Source organism: Trypanosoma conorhini (assembly GCF_003719485.1).
Source record: "Trypanosoma conorhini strain 025E chromosome Unknown Tco_14.4_contig_00385, whole genome shotgun sequence".
Lineage (NCBI taxonomy): Eukaryota > Euglenozoa > Kinetoplastea > Trypanosomatida > Trypanosomatidae > Trypanosoma > Trypanosoma conorhini.
In genome coordinates, this window is record NW_021704473.1 from 6294 (window position 1) to 15484 (window position 9191).

General features: G+C 68.0%; 5 protein-coding genes across 5 annotated transcripts in view, besides 22 other annotated features; all 5 read right to left on the reverse strand.

Moving 5' to 3' along the window:
* The window catches only part of Tco025E_06040 (uncharacterized protein), a gene marked incomplete at both ends in the record, with an annotated part of 2889 nt that extends 1963 nt beyond the window's left edge, over positions 1 to 926 (reverse strand). Inside the window, one exon of the mRNA XM_029372929.1 lies at positions 1 to 926. This exon is cut by the window's left edge and continues 1963 nt beyond it. Within this exon, the coding sequence (XP_029226961.1) occupies positions 1 to 926 (926 nt within the window).
* Positions 927 to 963: 37 nt separating this feature from the next.
* Positions 964 to 1004: a microsatellite.
* A 6-nt stretch (positions 1005 to 1010) lies between these two features.
* Positions 1011 to 1065: a microsatellite.
* A 61-nt stretch (positions 1066 to 1126) lies between these two features.
* Positions 1127 to 1148: a microsatellite.
* A 48-nt stretch (positions 1149 to 1196) lies between these two features.
* Positions 1197 to 1250: a sequence feature (GA-rich).
* A 172-nt stretch (positions 1251 to 1422) lies between these two features.
* Positions 1423 to 1449: a microsatellite.
* Positions 1450 to 1516: 67 nt separating this feature from the next.
* Tco025E_06041 (uncharacterized protein) lies at positions 1517 to 2947 on the reverse strand (the record flags this gene model as incomplete). Its single annotated transcript, XM_029372930.1, has 1 exon — positions 1517 to 2947. One exon carries the CDS (start codon positions 2945 to 2947, stop codon positions 1517 to 1519), a length of 1431 nt encoding a protein of 476 aa, XP_029226962.1.
* A 109-nt stretch (positions 2948 to 3056) lies between these two features.
* Positions 3057 to 3083: a microsatellite.
* An 80-nt stretch (positions 3084 to 3163) lies between these two features.
* Positions 3164 to 3199: a microsatellite.
* A 231-nt stretch (positions 3200 to 3430) lies between these two features.
* On the reverse strand, positions 3431 to 3763 carry Tco025E_06042 (uncharacterized protein; the record flags this gene model as incomplete). Its single annotated transcript, XM_029372931.1, has 1 exon — positions 3431 to 3763. The coding sequence occupies one exon, from the start codon at positions 3761 to 3763 to the stop codon at positions 3431 to 3433; it is 333 nt and encodes a 110-aa protein (XP_029226963.1).
* A 22-nt stretch (positions 3764 to 3785) lies between these two features.
* Positions 3786 to 3822: a sequence feature (GA-rich).
* Positions 3822 to 3840: a microsatellite.
* A 171-nt stretch (positions 3841 to 4011) lies between these two features.
* Positions 4012 to 4038: a microsatellite.
* A 15-nt stretch (positions 4039 to 4053) lies between these two features.
* Positions 4054 to 4094: a sequence feature (GA-rich).
* Positions 4095 to 4102: 8 nt separating this feature from the next.
* Positions 4103 to 4134: a sequence feature (A-rich).
* Positions 4121 to 4137: a microsatellite.
* Positions 4138 to 4326: 189 nt separating this feature from the next.
* Positions 4327 to 4372: a microsatellite.
* A 340-nt stretch (positions 4373 to 4712) lies between these two features.
* Positions 4713 to 4777: a microsatellite.
* Positions 4778 to 4809: 32 nt separating this feature from the next.
* Positions 4810 to 4826: a microsatellite.
* A 202-nt stretch (positions 4827 to 5028) lies between these two features.
* Tco025E_06043 (glycine cleavage T-protein) lies at positions 5029 to 6150 on the reverse strand (the record flags this gene model as incomplete). Its single annotated transcript, XM_029372932.1, has 1 exon — positions 5029 to 6150. One exon carries the CDS (start codon positions 6148 to 6150, stop codon positions 5029 to 5031), a length of 1122 nt encoding a protein of 373 aa, XP_029226964.1.
* A 7-nt stretch (positions 6151 to 6157) lies between these two features.
* Positions 6158 to 6181: a microsatellite.
* A 46-nt stretch (positions 6182 to 6227) lies between these two features.
* Positions 6228 to 6278: a sequence feature (GA-rich).
* Positions 6279 to 6365: 87 nt separating this feature from the next.
* Positions 6366 to 6411: a sequence feature (GA-rich).
* A 58-nt stretch (positions 6412 to 6469) lies between these two features.
* Positions 6470 to 6501: a sequence feature (A-rich).
* Positions 6502 to 6699: 198 nt separating this feature from the next.
* Positions 6700 to 9108, reverse strand: Tco025E_06044 (uncharacterized protein; the record flags this gene model as incomplete). Its single annotated transcript, XM_029372933.1, has 1 exon — positions 6700 to 9108. The coding sequence occupies one exon, from the start codon at positions 9106 to 9108 to the stop codon at positions 6700 to 6702; it is 2409 nt and encodes an 802-aa protein (XP_029226965.1).
* A 17-nt stretch (positions 9109 to 9125) lies between these two features.
* Positions 9126 to 9157: a microsatellite.
* Positions 9158 to 9161: 4 nt separating this feature from the next.
* Positions 9162 to 9191: a microsatellite.

A 9191-nucleotide genomic window follows, 5' to 3' on the forward strand; every position in this document is an offset into this window, starting at 1 on the left:
CATGCGTCGCCGCCTCCACTCCCACGCACCTCCTCCTCCTCCTGCGCGCNCGCGGCGCCTTTGCACTGCGTCGCCGCCTCCACTCCCACGCCACGCACACTCCTTCTCCTCCTCTGCGCGCGTCGCGGAGCCGTTGCACGCGTCGCCGCCTCCACTCCCAGCACCTCTTCCTCCTCTGCGCGCTGCGGCGCCGTTGCATGCGTCGCCGCCTCCACTCCCAGCATCTCCTCCTCCTCTGCGCGCTGCGGCGCCGTTGCATGCGTCGCCGCCTCCACTCCCAGCATCTCCTCCTCCTCTGCGCGCTGCGGCGCCTTTGCATGCGTCGCCGCCTCCACTCCCAGCACCTCCTCCTCCTCTGGTGCAGCAGCAGCAGGTGCAGCAGCGTTGGTCACCGTCGCCGACGCCCCGCCCCTGCTGCCTCGCCACGGCCTCTTGGCGCTTGGCCCACCGTCCATCCCTTCCGCCGCGTCGTGCTTGTCGTCACTCGCGTGCGCCTCCCTGCCAGCGCGTTTCCTGCCGCCGTTGCGTTTGTTGTGGCCGCCGGGGGCGATGACGTCGACGGCCTTCGCGAATCGCCGCGTGAGCAGCCCGGGGTCGTGCTCCACCGCGACCTCGTCCTGGTCCACCTCGTAGTGCGCGGGGAGGGGGGCGGGGCCGACGAAGCAGAGCGGGTGCTGCGCGAAGCAGAGGCGGCGGCGGCCGTCCACGCAGGCCACGCGCCCGTCCGCGCTGCGCTCCGCCGCAAGACGGCAGATGTTGCACACGTCGACGCCGCCGCTGTAGTCGCTGTGGAAGACGGCGAATGTAATGACGCGGTCGCAGCCGTCGCACTGCACGCACTTCACCTGCGGCCCCAGCCGCGGCCGCGTGCCCGGATACCGCTGGTTGAGCGAGGCATACTTTTCAAAGAGTGCGTGAGCTGCCATTGCCGTACCGGCATAGCGGGGAGTCCCCCCCTCCCCCTGTTTGTTTGTTTGTTTGTTTGTGTTTGCTTGTGTTTGTTTTTCACCCCGCTGCCGCCGCCGCCGCCGCAGTCGTCGTCGTCCTCGTCACTGCTGCTGCCGCAGTGGCGAGAGAGTGCGGGAGGCGTGCGTGTCGGGGGGAGTGCGGGGGGGCAAAGCGGCATGGAGGAGGAGGAGGAGGAGAGGCAAGCGAGAAAAAGACAGCTGCAAGCAAAGGCGCACGCGGGGGTTGGGAGAGAACAACAACGACAAGAGAAAGAAGGAAGAAAGGAAAAGGAAAAAAAGAAAAAAGTGGGAGGCGGCGGCGCCCCGCAGCTCTAACACGCAGGACGCGCCAAAAAAAAAAAAAAGCACGCGCAGCGCGTGACACACTGGGAGAAAAAAAAAGAAAAACAGAGGGGAGGGGGGGCACTTGGGGTGTGTGTGTGTGTACGTGCGTCGCTGTGAGAAGGACCCTTCCCACACGCACACGCACACACACACACACCTTCTCTCTCTAGCTACCTCTCTTATTTTCTCGCACTCGCGCCGGGCGACAGGGCAAGGCAGGCATCTCACGTGCGTCGCTCCAGCAGCCGCATCACCTCCACCAGCGTCGCCGCATCGCTGCTGTTGAGTTGCTGCTGCTCCTCCGACTGCCGCAGCCGCTGCCGCTCGCGCTGCCCCTCTAGCCGCGCATACGCCTGCATCTCCAGCTGCAGCCTGCGGACGCCCTCGCGGCGGAACTGCAGCTTTGCCTGCTCCTCCTCCAGCTCCTCCTGCGACCGCGCGTGCCCGGCCACCCGCAGGGCGTGCTCCGCCGTGGCTGCCGCCCTGCGCTGCTGCAGCGCGGCGAGCTCGTCCCGCAGCTGCTCCCGCCGCAGGACCGCGTCCTGCAGTTCCTGCTCAATGCGAGCCCGGATCCCGGTGTCCCGCGGGTCCGCCGCCGCCGGCTGCTGCCGCAGCGACTCCAGCCGCCGCCGGATGGTCGCCTTGTAGTTCCGCACCCAGTCCAGCTGCCCCCGCACCGTCCCGAGCATCCGCTGCTGCTGCTCCAACACCTCCGCCAGCACCCGCAGGTCCTCCGCGGGGCGGTCCTCGGCGCTGGCGGAGGACGTCGAGGCGGAGGAGTGCGCCGCCGCCGGTGGGGCCGCCCCCAGCGAGAGAGTCACACCGCCAGTGCAGCGCAGCGGCGCGCCCTCCCGCGTCGTCTCCACAGGGACGTCAAAGTCGAAGCGGAACGTCCGTGTGGCGGCGGCGGCGGCGGCGGCAGCAGCGGCGACTGGCGGCTCCGCTGCGGCGGCCGCCGCCGTGATGGCCTGCACGACGGGGGCGGGGACAGGGACGCGGAAGCGGCCGAGCGGCTCGTCGGCGTCGCCGCAGAGGGTGCCGGCGAGGGTCTGCCGCGCCAGTGCGCCGAGGGTGCGGCGGCACGGCGGCAGCGGCGGCAGCGACGCCCACGCCGCGACTTCCGTCGCCACACGCGCCGACGTCACGGAGGCCGCTGCGTCGCCGCCCTCCCCCTCCTCCTCCTCCCCCCCCACGCACGAGAGCTCCACGTAGACGGTGGCTCCCGGCAGGGGCGGCGGCAGCACCGCCAGGCGCGCGACGTCGACGGTGAGCAGGTGCAGCGCCTCCACCACCGCGGGAAACGCGATCTCCCCCGTGACGAAGTGGCCGTCGCGCAGCTGCAGCGTGACGACGGCGTCAAAGGCGGCGGCCGCTTCCAGCAGCTGCGGCGTCTGCACGGCGCACATCCCCACGAACGACTCCCCGTTGCTGCCGTAGCACTCCAGCACGAGCTGCGGCTCCCGCGCGGCGCAGGCGAAGGTGTGGCGGCACGCCCACGACGGGGCGCCGGGCACGGGGCTCGCGTCGCAGACGAAGTTGGAGTCGGGGAGGCGGCCGCGCAGGACGTACGGCGGCGGATGCCGCGCGGCGTCGATGCTGCGCGCGTCGAACTGTGAGAGCCGCACCAGAAAACCCTCCGTGGCCGGCGTCGGCATTGCTGTCGCACTCTAAACACGCCCGCGCTTCCCTTTTTCTTCGGCCCCCGCAGAGCGCGGGCGAGAGGGAGGGATGAATGGCACGCCAAGCCCCATGCCAGCGAGTCCTACGCACACACACACACACACACCACACGTTCCGCACACTTTCGCGGCAGCTGCCTCGCTCACGGAGAAGGAGAGAGAGGGAGATGGGGCGCATGCCTCTGTTCCGCCTTCTGTTTTGTTTTTGTTTTTGTTTTCTCTTCTTTTCGCCCTCTCCTTTTTTTACCCCGTTTTTTTTCTTTACGCCCCGCTCCCGCACCGCACACAAACAGGCATACTCACTGCATCCATGCACGCACGCGGGCCACAAGGCCAGGCGCACGGACAAGCGTAGACGGGAGTAATGAGGCACCCGCCCGCCACGCAGTGCAGAGCCCGGCGTGCCGCAACGGGATCCTCGCCGGCGGGCTGGCAGGGCACCCCGGCGCCGGCGCCGATTTACATGGGGAGGGAGGCGCACCCCGCCCTGACGCCCACCGCCTCCTTCTGCAGCGCCGCAAGGATGTGGCGCAGCTCCTCCGCGCGCCGCCGTGCCGCGTGCACCTTCGCCCGCATGCCCTCCTCCGCCGTGCGGCACGCCCGCGCGTCCCCGCGCCGCCGCCCCTCGAGGTAGTCGCGCAGCAGCCCAATGTCCGTCTCCGCCGCGGTCTGGCGGGCGGTGGTGGCGCGGGCGGTGAGGCACGCCGTGGCCGCCGTCTCGCGCAGCAGGAACTCCCGCTCGCACAGCAGCCGCTCGTACTCCAGCCGCGCCTCCAGCGCCGCCGCCTCCATCGTCGCCCTCCGCACACACGCGGAGAGAGGCAGAGCGGGAGAAGGGGAGAGAGAGAAAGTGTGTGTGCGTGTGTGTGGGGGGGGAGGGAGGAAAAATTGACTTCTCCACCGCGGTGGCGCACGTTGAGAGAAGAGGGGCGAAGAAGTGAGGAGAGAAATCGCGGGGCCGCCGCAGCCGCGACGCGGGGCGTGCTAGTCAAAGAGACACACACACAAACTGATAACAAATAAGAAAAACAACCAGAAAAAAACAAACAAACAAACAAACAAACAAAGAAGGTCGCAGCGACGGAGCGAGAGAGGAAGAGAGGGAGAAGGAGAGGAGGGGGAGTGCAGTGGCAAAAATAAAAACAAAAGCACACACACACACACACTAGTTGAAGATCAAACGCGAGGAGAAACACAACGGCGTGGGGGGGGAAGGAACGGAGCGACAACATGCACGTAGGTAGTACATATGTGTATATATACAAAAAAACAGGTGCACGCACGCACGCAGGCCTGTACGGCAGAAAAAAAAAAAAGTGGGGTGGTTGTGGGAAGGCCGCCACGAACGAAGAAAAACAACACACACACATATATATATATATATATATGTACACACACACACAGGGAGAGAGATCGACGGCGGAGGAAAAAAGAACGAAGTGCGCATCCCACGCCAGTTGGGGGGGGGGGACTACAACTCTTTATTGCCCCGTTCTCGCAGTCTATATTTGCGTGTGCTTAACTACACGCAAGGGGGCCTTCGCACGTCGGCCGCGGAGGTTTCCTCCGCGGCGGAAAACGGCGGCGGGGCCACCCAACCGCCACCAGGCGACCCGCAAAAAAAAACACGCACGCACATTCTCTCGCTCTCATCATTCCTTGCGTGTTGAGTCTCCGTTTGCCGGCCCTGGGTTTAGTAGTGTATAGATATAACATATAATGACAATAATAACAGCAATAATATATATATATGTTATAATGTTATGAGGTTGTATGTATGGAAATGCGTGTATGTATGGAAGTGTGAGTCACCGTTCCCCCCTCCCCCCCCCACCTCCCACACACACACACACACCGTGTGTGTTCCTTTGCTTCTTCGCGTGCATTTCCTCCTCGCTTTTTTTTCTTCCTCTCTCTCTCTCTTTCAACTCTTCCTTTTTCCTTTGCTTCCCCCCTTTGTATTCGTTGGCTTTGCCCTTCTTCTTCTTCCTCCTTTTTCACTCTTCATGTGGCCTGAGCCCAGAGGACCCAAAGGCGCAGTCGCGGCACACGGCGGCTCAGCCCTTGTAGTACCGCAGCGGGACGAAACGCGGCAGGGTGACCTCCCCCGGCACCCGCCGCCCCCGCACGTCCAGCTCCACGTGCTGCCCCACGCGGGCCTGGGCGCGGTCGATGTACCCCATCGCGATGTTGCGCGTGAGCGTCGGCGACGGCACACCGCTCGTCACCTCCCCGACCACCGCCCCGTCGACGAGGATCGGCGCCCCGGCGCGGGCGACCGGGCCCTTCTCGAGGGAGACGATGCCCATGCGCAAGCGCGGCACGAGCTCCTTCGCGCGCCGCAGCAGCGTCTTGAGGCGGGCGTGGCCGATGAAGCCGCCCTCCGCCAGGCGACTCTTGGGGATGCTCCACATGAGGCGCGCCGCCACCGGGCTGATCTCCTCCGCGAGCTCGTGCGAGTAGAGGCAGAGGCCGGCCTCGACGCGCAGGCTGTCGCGCGCCCCGAGCCCCGCGAGCTCCGTGGCGGAGTTCTGCAGCAGCAGCTCCGCGAACCGCACGGCGTGCTCGTGGGGGACGCTGATGTCGAAGCCGTCCTCGCCGGAGTAGCTGCAGCGCGTCAGGGTGAGGTCGATGCCCTGCACGTCGACGCCGCGGCGCCCGTGCATGAAGTGCAGCTTCTCCAGGTCCTCCAAGTGGGGGCCCAGCACGGCCGCCGCCGCGGGCCCCTGCAGCGACACCATCGCACGGTCCAACTCCACGACGGCGGCGTCGCCCTTGAACTCCGCCAGCCGCTCCCGCACGTGTGACATGATCTTCGCCTTGCACCCCGCGTTGACCACGACAAGGAGGCGGTCGGCGTACCTGGAGACGATGCAGTCGTCCTTCACCCCGGCGGCCTCGTTGAGGAAGAGCGTCAGGACGGACTGCCCGTCCGACAGCTCCGCCACCGCGCTGGGCGTCAGCCACTGAAAAAACTTGTAGCGGTCCGCCCCCCACACCTCAAAGGACCCCATGTGCGAGACGTCAAAGAGGCCGGCAGCGCGGCGGGTGTGCAGGTGCTCGTGCAGGAGCCCGCGCGAGTAGTGAATGGGCATGTGGTAGCCGGCAAAGGGAACCATGCGGGCCTTGTGGCTCACGTGGAAGCCGTGCAGCGCGGTGTGACGCAGCGGCGCCGACATTCTCTAATCGTCTTCGTCGTCCTCGTCGTCGGAGAAAGGGGCTACAGGGCAGAGGCACAGGGCACAGCTGCATGCGAGAGGAGGAGGAGGAGGAGGGCGAAGATAAGCAGGCGGAACGGAGGTGGGGACACACACACAAAGGCGCCGCGGTGTGGCGGCAGTGGCGAGGGAAATCACTGCCGCCAGCACGTGCTACGCGGCCAGTCACGCACGTAGAGGGCGAGAATGAGAGGAAGAGGGAGAGGCATGGATGGAGAGGGATACTGTGCGTGTGTGTATGGGGGTGGAAAGACGGGCGAGCGACAGGAGGCGGAAGAGGAAAAAGAAAGAATAAGAAAAGAAAAAAAAAAAGGAAGGTGTGAGGATGGGGGTCGGGCCGCTAACCGCACATGAAGGAGCGAAGCTGGAGGTGCCCAGCCTTCCCCCCCCCCCCACCATGTTTTCTTGTACGACTTGCATGTCAGTTTCCCCTTCCTCCTCCCGCTTCCTCTCGCTTGCAGCTTGACGACGATGCACGCAAGCCACCCCGCCGTGGCGCGGTGCTACACTCTATTCGCAAAGCCGTACTTTGCTGAGGATGGCCCGCTTGCGCCGCTCCAGCTCCTCCGCGGAGAGCAGCGACGGGGTCGCCGCCGCCGCCGCCGTGTCGCGTGTCTGCCGCGTCGCCTGCGGCGGCGGCGTTGTTGTTGTGGCGGCCGGGCCCGTGAGGCTCGGCGGTGGCGCGGGCGGCGAAACCTTCGCCATCGGCGTCGTCAGCAGCAGCTCCCGGACCCGGCCGATGTACCGGCGACAGGCGTCCACCTCCACCGCCGCCGCCTCCCCCGCCGCGTTCGCCGCCGCGCGCGCCTCCCGCACAGCAGCCTCCGCCGCCGCGAGGGAGGTCTGCAGGGATCCCACCGTCTGCTCCTGCTGCGCGCGGTCGTGGCGCAGCGCCGCCACCTCGCCGCTCAGCTCGCTGAGGGCGGCCTCCATCGCGTCGCGGGTGCGCTGCGCGTCAGTGGCGTCCGCCAAAACCCGCCGCAGCGCCTCCGCCGCCGCACCGCCGCCGCTGAGGCCGGGCAGCTGCTGCTGCAGCGAGGCGCAGGCGGAGAACATCTCGCGGGCCCGCTCGTGCAGCGCCGCCGCGGCGGACTCCCGCCGCTGGGCGCGCTCCTCCACGAGACGCAGCTGCGTGGTGAGGGCGGCCTCCCTCGCCCCATGCAGCTGTCGCTGCTCCTCCAGCCGCACTTCCGCGGCGCGGGCCTGCGCGTGCGCCTCCGACCCGCACTGCTCCTGCAGGCACAGCAGCTGCTCGTGTAGGCCCTGCTGCTTGTCCCTGTACACCAGAAGAGCGTCCGCCGCGGTCTGCACGCGGGCCTGCAGAATCTGCACCGCAAGCACGAGACGCCGCATCTCCTGCCGCACAAGGGAGTCGACGGGTGTGTGGGCCTCCACCACCGCGCTGGCGCGAACGCAGATGGCGTCGCACGTCTCGGCGTCAATCGTGCACGACGGCGCCTCCAAGCCGTCGGCCAAAGGCACCGCGTTCAAGTCCGGGCGTGGCGGCGGCAAATGCTGCTGCCGCAGGAACTGGTTTGCCTGTCGGAGTCGCTCTACCTGCGTGCGAAGCTGCCGCACCTTGGCGTCCGCCAGGGGCGCCCCGTCACCGCCTGCGCCGCAACACGCCGCCGCTCCCTCCTCGGCGTGCGTCTCGCTTTGCGACTGGGCGGCGTCGCCCGCCTGCGCCTGCGCGAGCAGCGTCCTCAGCCGCAGCGCCACCGCCGCCCGCACCGGCTGCGGCTGCGCCTCTAGCATGCCATCGATCATCTGCACCAGCCCGTCCTCGTCCGAGGCCGCGCCGTCGGCGGGGCCCGTGGCGCAGATGTGGCAGACGCGCTCCGCAAACGCCTCGTGGCGGTCGCGCTGCAGCTGCAGGGCGCCGCGGAGCTGCTGCACGGTGTCGCGCGCCTCCGCCAGCTCCTGGGCGTAGGCGCGCGCCTTGCCCTCCAGCGCCCTGTGGGCGGCCAATGACACGCCTGGCGGGACGTCTGCGTCTGCGGCAGTGGACGTGCCGGGCAGCGGCGGCGCCTTCTCCAGCGCGTCGCGAAGAAAGCCGTCGTAGGCCTCCCGCACATCGAGCAGGCACTGCCGCACCTCGTGGTCCCGCTCCAGGCGCAGCAGGGCGAGGCGCACCTCGAACTGCTCCGCCGTCCGCGCCACCTCCCCCGCCAGGAGCGCCCGCTGCTGCGCCAGCATCAACCGCGAGGTGGCCCGCACGTGCTCCAGCTCCTCCTGCAGCCGCGCGTTGGCAAGCCGCAGGCTCTGCAGGTCCGCCACGCCGCCGCCGTCGTCGCCGCAGCAGCGACCTACCTGCGCCTCCGCGTCGCTGCAGTTATTGGCGGCGGTCCCCGGCGACGCTGCGGGCGGCAAGCACGTCGCGGCACCAACTTCCTCCCCCTCCTTCTCCTCCGCCGCAGCGGTGGCAGGCAACGAGGGAGAAGGCGGAGGAGGAGGTGAGGCGGACGACGCTGGCGGTGGTGGTGGCTCGTCGCACGCCGCGGGGAGCTTCCCGACGCAGCGCAGACTCCGCGGCGACTGCAGGAACGCCGCCACGCCGGCGTCGACGGGGTTGGCGAAGTCGACGGAGAACTCCGAGTCCTGGGCGAGGCGGGCGAGGAAGTAGAAGAGCACAAGCAGGTTGAAGCAGTGCCGGGCGTGGCCGGCCGCCACCGCCCGGCGGTCGCAGAGGTGCAGCGGCAGCCCATGCCGCCCCATCACGCGCCGCAGTGCCTCCCAGTTCCGTGCGGCGTCGACCGGGCCGCGCCGCGCCGGGCGCGGGTCGACGCTGGCGGGAAACAGGCGGGCCGCGAGCGCCAGCAGCACCACCCCGTCGCGCAGGTCGGCGTACTTGTCGCAGGGGCGCACCCCGCTCGCCTCCGCCGCCCAGCGGAGGAGCTCCTTCTTCCCCAGCGGCGCCATCGCAACCCTCCGCACGTTGTGTGTGTGTGTGTGTGTGTGTGTGTGTGTGAGGGGAGAGAGAGAGAGAGAGAGAGAGAGAGAGA